Below are 8,250 nucleotides of genomic sequence, written 5' to 3'. Positions count from 1 at the left end.
TCTCAACATCAGTTTCTCTCCCTCCCCCACATCTCAAGACCCTCAAACGCCAGGATGCAGGACAGACACACAGACACTCAGTGAGGGTCAAAGATCTTTAAATAAGGAGCCGGTGACAATAAATACTGTACAGGGGAGGGGGTGAGTGGGAGGGTCCAGATCTGTGGTTTCAGCCTCGAGACTCCAAGGACCTGCAAGGAGGGTGAAGAGAGGGGAGCCAGGCTCAGGGGAGGGGACCTGGGGAAGCATGGGAGAGAGCCAGGACTGGGGCTCCAGAACCAAGGGCCTGGAGAAGTGGGTTGAGGGGTTCCAGAAAAAGTAGTTTCCAGATCTTGGAATGGCAGTCAGCTGAGTCATCACCAGGAGTTTTAGCCAGACCAGCATGGGGTGAGAGCCTGGGTCAGGGGTCAGGGGTCAAGGGTCAGATTCCCAGGTAGAGGAGCCATGGCTAGGGGTGGCAATCAAGGTTCCAGGAATCATTGGCCTGGTCTGGGAGTCTGGGGATAAGTGGAGGCCCCAGGGGAATGGTGGCAAAGGGCTCACGAGTAGCTCTGGTGCTGCTGGCGCCGGCGGGCTGAGCGCATCTTCTCAAAGCGGGCCTCCATCTCCTCCAGCACACGAGGCGTGTAACGCACCACCAGCTTCACCGAGCCTTGGGCCGCCTTCAGCAGCTCCACGGCCTTCTCGTGCTGCTCACCCTCAACGCTCTGTGGGGTGATACACAGACAGCTGGGCCTGGGGCCCACTGTCCTCACCCAGCACCCACCCCAGAAATGGGACCAACCGTTGGCGACTTGGTACCAGGCCTAAGGTGCCAAAACCTCATGTCTTCATGGAAGAGTCACTAACTCTTGGCTGAGTGTCCTCCCCACAAAGCTTTTAGGTTGCCCATGTCAGGGACAAGCCCCATATGCCTTCAGTCATTGAGCCAGATGTCCAGGCCCATCTTTATCCCCTCCCTCCCCACAGCCCATTAATCCCCAGCCCCATCCCTCCTGACCTGACTCCCTCTTCTTCGTCCCTATCATTTTGGCCCCAGCTTAGGAATCATCCTCTCCCCAGTGGATTCTCACTATAGCTTCCTGCCTGGCCTTCTGGCTCTCCCCTTAATCCATACCCCACAGAGTCCCAAAGGGGTCTTTCTAAACTTCCAAGCTGAGCCTATCCCTTTCCTATTCAAAACCCTCCCATGGTTCCCCAGAGCCCTTGAGACAAAGTCCCAGCTTCTCAGGCTGGCACTCAGGCACTGCCAGGCTGGACCCAGCCACCCACCTAGTTGTGCCTCCATCTACTCCAACCAGTGATTTTAACTGCATGCCCCAGTCCATCAAAACCTAGCCCTTTTCCTTCATTTCAGAGGACTGTCACAGATCTTAACTACAACACCCTCAGCCAAATAACACCTTTCTCCACCTTATGTGCCTGGAGAACTCTTACTCATCCTTCAAAACCCAACTAAAATGTTCTTTCCTCTGTAAAAACTTCCTTCATCTACCCTGGTCTGGTGCTACATCAGGCTCTCACAATGCTTTGTGTTTCCTCATTATTATCTCCCTGAATCAGGAATATTTCACTCAGGGTCCATCTCCCTCATCAGAGAGGGAGTTCTTAAAGGTAAGAGCTGAGGCCAATTTTTCTCAGAGTCTGCAGCAGTGCCCAGCACAGGATTGGATAAAGAGGCAGTGCTCAATCAGTGTGCGTTGAATAAATGTCAAAAACAGGGACAAACTATGACCCCAGCCCTGCCTCAGCCTCCAACTCACCACACCATTCACCGACAGCAGCTGGTCCCCACGCTTGAGGCCTCCGTGGCGGTCAGCCACACCTCCAGGAATGACCCGGGAGATGTAGATGGGCGAGTTCTGCTCCTTGCCCCCCATGATGTTGAAGCCCAGGCCCTCGTCTGTCTTGGGCAGCTCCACTACCCTGGGATGTGCATGGCCCTCACTGGCCGTGAAGGCAGCCACTGTGGCCTGGGAGACAGAAAGCGTCAGGAGGTGAGGGCCCCTCCATGGTGGGCATGTGCACTGGGATGGAGGATACAGGCCAGGGAGAAAGCGACTGAGGTGAGATCTACTTCTTTCCCCAAGTATGACATGCCTGCCACAGTTCAACACCAGGTCACTCCATAGTGACCATATGTTCACTTGGATGGTTCAGACATGTCAAAGAGAAAGATTCCATTTGGTGTGAGTGTGTCTCAAATACTCAACAGTTGCCAATCTCACTTTTTAACAGAAAAACAAGGCCTGGAATTATCTGAGAGCCTCCAGGAAGCCGCAAGAAATAGCATCTATAGTTTAATCAGATTATCAGTGTTTATTGCTACTTCACTGTTTTCATTGTATAGGTGTTTAAGGTTATCTTCTAGTCAGGCATGTGGTACTAGTAGTTTCAATTTGTAGTTGCTTTTGTAAATACCTTTCTTTGTATGATATTTAAGTTAAAATGTGAGATTACTTAAAATAAATTTTAAATAAGTAATAGTAAGGGTGGTACAAAGATTTGGCAAAAATCATGAAGGAGGAATCAAGAATGACATTAGGAAGACCCTGAGCTAGACCACGCAGTTCCCTGGATACCAAGATCGATGGGTTGGGGGACGCCTACCTTGGCTGTGGCATGTGCCCGGATCTCAGCGCTGCCGGTGATGTCCAGCGTGTCATAGAGCTGCTCATAAACCTAGTAAGGACGCAGCGGCATCAGGGAGCCGCCAGGCCCCCCTCCTTCCTTCAACACAGGAGTCCAGGCGCGCAGACCCTCCCACCCAAGGATGCGTCCTGCCCGGGGAACTCGGGGCCCGAGGAAACTACAACTCCCAAAGAACCCCGGAGCTGACGCGCGGGCACCCCAAGGCGGGCCGCCCCCGGCACTGCTGGGAGGCGTAGTCCCAGGGCTCGGGGTGACCAGGAGGAGGACAGAGGCTGCTGGCTCGTGCTCCGGCGCCGCGATGCGCTCACCTCCCGGATGGCAGAGCAGAAGCGGCTCTGCAAGACGCGCTGGAGGGCCTGCAGCTTCTGCGGAGGCAGCTCCCCGCTGCGCTGGAGCCGCTCGAGGAGCTCCACCGCCCGGGACACGTCTGCGGGGCAGGGGCGGGTTCGTAGACACATGGTGAGAGACACCAAGACGCAAATAATCACCAAGAGATGCGGCCAGAGACCGAGTAAGGGCGAGTAAGGGTGCATGCAGAGCCCCGGAAGGACAACCAAGTCCCGATCGAACACCCGCAGAATTGCCGGTGGCATGAGAGAGAATGCGGCCAGCCGGACGCCCTGCATCCCGGGGATTCCCATACACACGCAGGCAGGGGTGTGCAGCGGGCGCCCCCTCCCAGGCCGGTTCGCCCACGGACCCTCCCACACCCAGACAGCCCGACTTGCGGCGCCACGCCCCGCCCACCCCCGCCGGGTCCGCCCGCCCACCTCCCAGGCCTTGCCCGGGTAGGGGCGAGGATCGGGGTCAGAGACGCAGGCCGCGGCCGGGTGGCGCGCTTACCCCGCTCCAGCCCCAGCGGCTCCACCAGCGCAGCCATGTCGGCGCCACAGCTGCGAGCCGCCCGCCCGCCGGGTCTCTGGCGAGGAGGGCGGGGCTGCTCGAGGCCACGCCCCAAACGACGGACGCCTCCAGCGCGGCCCAGCGTGAGCTCTGCTTCTGGCTCTGCAGCCGCTGCATCTTATGCCGCTCCTGTCTGGCTGCTCTACCCTCATCCCCCAACGGTCTGTCCTGTTTGCAACCCCTCCTATTGCGGCCTCTGTCTGCACCTCCTTCCATCTCAGTCTGTCTGTCCTGCGCGCCACACTCGTCTGTCTCCTCTATTATCCATTTTTTTCTACGTTCATTGGACAAACGTACTAAATAAATATCTGGGCCCAAGAAGATGGACACGATGGTGAGCAGGAGACACAAGCCCACTGCCTTTACGGAGCTTAGGCTATGGTGGAGGGGAAGTAGACGACCAACTACGGCTGGGATCAGAATTGGGAGAGGGGAGGTGATGATCTAAGAGGGACACTGACATAGAGTCCTTGGAGTTAAGATCGAGAGGTGGGGAGTGGGTCACTTTCCAGGCAGAAAGAACCCACATGGCTGGACGGCAGAGTAAGGATTGGTTTATGATGGTGAAACGGTGGGCAGGATACAATTTATGCATAGACTTGTGAGTTGGCACGTTGAGGATTTTGGACTTCATTGTAATTCCAAAGAGTAAAATGTGATATTCAAATATGTATCTGAAGGTCACTGTGGCCACCGTGTGGCAACTGGATTGGATAAGAACAGTGGAGGCAGGGGACCAGTCATGAGGCTATTCAAGTGTACCATGATGGCTGAGACCAGGGCAAAGGCATGGAGGACAGGTGGACAGATGTGGAAATGTGTGGACATCTGATCAACTGTATATGAGGACTGAGAGGTGGAGGAGAAGAGGGTATTAAGGTGCTTTAAGGTGACTTTTGCTATGTTCTATACTGGAGGACCGATAATGGACATTCCAAATTTGAGGAGCCTTGTAAAGTATCCGAGGCCTGCAAGCAATTTTGAGAATTTGGACAAAGGTGGTAAATAAAACCATAGGAGTGGACAAGAATGCTGGGGACAAGACTACATAGAATGAAGAGGAACTAAAGCTGAGTCCTCAAAACTCCTAACATGTGAATACCAGGAAGAGGGCAAAGAATGGCCAGAAAAGGATGAGGGAATCAGGTGAGAAACCATGAGAAGAGAGTGTTTTTAAAAAGAAAGTGGGCAGGGGTTTCAGATGTTCTAGAGGCCCAAGAAATGTAGGAAATGTGGACAAGACTATGAAGTCTGGCTGTTACCCCACCCTGGACTGGATGGGAGTATGGAGTCCAGAAAGGGGCTTCTGCAAAGTCAGACGAAATTGGTAAATTTGTGTATCCCTCCCTCCTTCATAGTATTTCTTTTCCTATTTTAATAAAAAAATGACCTAGAGTTAAAAACAAAGTCAAATACAAAAGAGCTAATATCGAAAAGCACCAACCCATCCTAATTCTCCCACTGCAAGAGGCAACTTAATAGATGTTTAATCTGATAGTTGCTTCTAAGTAACATGCTATTTGTCAATTTATCAACGTTAGTTGTAATATACCGTGTTTTCCCGAAAATAAGACCTAGCCGGACAATCAGCTCTAAAGCATCTTTTGGAGCAAAAATTAATGTAAGACCGGAGACCGGGTTGGACCAGGCCTTGTATTTTTGCTCCAAAAGACGCATTAGAGCTGACTGACCGGCTAGGTCTTATTTTCGGAGAAACACGGTATATTGATTTGCTGCTCTTACCTTTCCCCTCTCCCCTCATGGTAGTTTTATGGTACCAGTTTTTAGATCAATGAAGTGCTCACATTATGTCTAAGTACTTACTGTTTACTGTAGGGCCCAAGTAGTATTCTGTGATTACATTTCCCTTCTTGAACAGCTTCTTTTCCCTGTGATTTCTATTTATTGTTCTTTTATCACATTCTCAGTGCCTTTGCAATTCTCCATCACAACAGGTATCATACTGAATCTTTTTATCCTGAAACTCCTTGGAAACTTCAGTCCTTTGACCCCAACGTGGACCAAGTACTCTCTAAAAACTGCCATCCTGGGACTTTCTCCACTGCTTTGCTGAACTGAGTCTAGTTTTCTTTTAAATTCTTTATTTTGGTGAAGTACATTCTCAGTTAATTTCCTAAGATTATGAGATTTTACTTTCAAATTCATCTAATTCTTTTACTTCTCTCGCACTTCTAGTGTTAACAAGAATGTTTCAGGTTGTCTAGTATCTAATCAACTACCAAATGCACCTACTAAATTCTTAATTTGTTGTTCTCCAGTTCTAAAATTTCCATTTGACTTTTTTAAGATTCCAGATCTGTGAAAATTCTCCATTGTTCCTTATTTTGTGAACATATAGTTATTCCCCGCCCCCCCCCCCACAGGTTACTATGCCCAGGCTTACCTTTTTTTTTTTTTTTAACTTTTATTTATTTTTTTCCAGGACCCACTAGCTCCAAGTCAAGTAGTTGTTTCAATCTAGTTGTGGAGGGTACAGCTCACAGTGGCCCATGTGGGGATCGAACTGACAAGTTTGTTAAGAGCACCGTGCTCTTAACAAACTGAGCTGACCGGCTGCCCCACATATAGTTATTTCAATCTCTGCTAACTCCAACATCAGAATCATGCCTGGGTCTGTTTCTATTGTCTATTTTTTCTCTTGGTTTTCAGTAATTCAAGTCCTCTTTCTAATACGCCTGATAATTTGAGTATATGCTGAACATTATGTACTAAAAATCCAAGAGGCTCTGAATGGTATCTTCCAAAGGTGGTTTTCTTCTGGCAGGAAGATCACCTAAATCCCGATGAAGCCTGGTCAATTTCACTTGTGGCCTTACTCTAATATTGTGGCACTCTGGGGATCTCGAGCATGGCCATTCCACCTTAGCAGGCCTTGAACCCCAACCTGTCTCCCCAAGAACTGCACGGTCTCCGTTGCTTCTGATGAGCACCTTGGGTCTTGCAACAATAAGCTTACGAGTTGTCAAATGCCTCGATGGGAGAGTGTATGTAGATTTGGGGGCTCAATGCCTCACATGGGAATTTTACCCCCAAGTCCAAGCTGTCTGGTCCAACCTCTGTGAACTCAGCCCTGCGGAACGCTGCCACTTTGTCTATTCCCCATGCTAAATTAGCAAATGTCCTCAAAGAAAAAGCCAAGTGAAAATGACATCCACCTGTGTGCTTTCCTTTTCTTAGAAATTAGACCCCCGTAAGTCTCACCTCCATTGGTTGCCCCCCCAATACCTTTCACAAGTTGTTTATATACTTTGTCCAGTGTTTATAACTGCTCTGTGCCAGGCTAGTCCAAAATGGGCTATTCTACACAGCCAATTCCAGAAACCTAGTTGCAACATCTGGGATATCTATGAAAATATACTGATTAGACATATATATATATTTTTTAAACATTTTATTGGGGAAAGGGAACAGGACTTTATTGGGGAACAGTGTGTACTTTCAGGACTTTTTTTTTTTTTTTTCCAAGTCAAGTTGTTGTCCTTTCAATCTTAGTTGTGGAGGGCCCAGCTCAGTTCCAGGTCCAGTTGCCGTTGTTAGTTGCAGGGGGCACAGCCCACCATCCCTTGCGGGAGTCGAACCGGCAACCTTGTGGTTGAGAGCCCACTGGCCCATGTGGGAATTGAACCAGCAGCCTTCGGAGTTAGGAGCACGGAGCTCCAACTGCCAGAGCCACCGGGCTGGCCCCTAGACATATTTTTATTCCCTAAGTTGTTTCTTCCAGGACCAGTTTTTCTATTTATCTTGTGGTCTCTTATTGGATTTTCTCAAATGCCTGTTAGCTTTGGTTGTGTACATGAAGACCTAGGCAGTTACAAAGAAAACTAGGATTCTTACATGTCAGTCAGACGTAACTGACAGTCTGCCTCTAGGTTATCAGGCCAAGTTTGCCTTTAGGCTGAGAAACTTCAAGATCACAGTAGATCCCAGCTTGTATAGCCTAGGCAGCAAATGCTCCACTCCCACGCAAGTGCTGAAACAAGTGTGTGTTCAGATTCCAACTTGTCTGCTCCTCTTGTCCCTGGAGTTGCAGCCTCGAGCCTCTCTAGGGTGCTACAAGGCTGACTGGCTTCCTTCTCAAGTGGTCACCAGACTGAAATGTTATCACCGTATCTTTTATCTAGAAATGTACTGAAATCTCAACTGCTGATGGAATCGCTTCTGTTTCTTGCCTGTTATTCCTCTACTATCACTAGGACATCTGAAGTAAAAAGAGAAACGGTGAACTTGCTATCATGAACTATAGACGCTTTTCCATCCTGGCCCTATGCAGACTTTCTGTTCTACCCAATCTTCTCATCCTTGTACCTTGCTCTCATGTTTCATCAACCTTTTCCCTGCTCTCCAACTGAGACAACAGCTCCCCTTTTCACACAAAGTTGCAGCTTCCACTAAGTAAACTAGCTGCTACAACCCCCACCGCCCTCCAATTAGGGGTATGAACAGCCCACAATGAATGTGTGGAAGACGTGAGGGGAGGGGGGAACACAAAGGTATCCAGGACCCTTACAGCGGACTTCCACATCCCGTTTTAAACAGCTCTGGTGTACCGGAGTGTCCCCGGCCTCAGGTCATAAAGCTCACATTTTAGGCATGCCCTGGAACACAAACCAAAGTAGGGTTAAGTCAGGTGACCACCTTCTGCGGGAGACATTAAGAACAGTGAAGAAACCAAGG

General features: G+C 49.8%; 1 protein-coding gene across 2 annotated transcripts; it reads right to left on the bottom strand.

Annotated features, from left to right (window-relative positions):
• Nucleotides 1-81: 81 nt before the first annotated feature.
• On the bottom strand, nt 82-3,891 carry LIN7B (lin-7 homolog B, crumbs cell polarity complex component). 2 transcript variants are annotated; one of them, XM_033126986.1, is made up of 6 exons: nt 3,496-3,891; nt 2,961-3,079; nt 2,611-2,682; nt 1,764-1,973; nt 544-707; nt 82-191 (listed from the first exon to the last, which is right to left on the bottom strand). In XM_033126986.1, exons 1-6 carry the CDS (start codon nt 3,530-3,532, stop codon nt 170-172), a joined length of 624 nt encoding a protein of 207 aa, XP_032982877.1. In that variant the 5' UTR covers nt 3,533-3,891; the 3' UTR covers nt 82-169. The 2 variants fall into 2 exon arrangements, with proteins under 2 accessions (XP_032982877.1, XP_032982876.1); XM_033126985.1 differs by lacking the exon at nt 3,496-3,891 and having other exon boundaries at nt 2,961-3,391.
• Between the last annotated feature and the right edge of the window lie 4,359 nt (nt 3,892-8,250).

Source organism: Rhinolophus ferrumequinum, chromosome 15 (genome assembly GCF_004115265.2).
Source record: "Rhinolophus ferrumequinum isolate MPI-CBG mRhiFer1 chromosome 15, mRhiFer1_v1.p, whole genome shotgun sequence".
Lineage (NCBI taxonomy): Eukaryota > Metazoa > Chordata > Mammalia > Chiroptera > Rhinolophidae > Rhinolophus > Rhinolophus ferrumequinum.
Note: the sequence above shows the minus strand (reverse complement) of the source record. Positions and strands in the feature narration are given on the sequence as shown.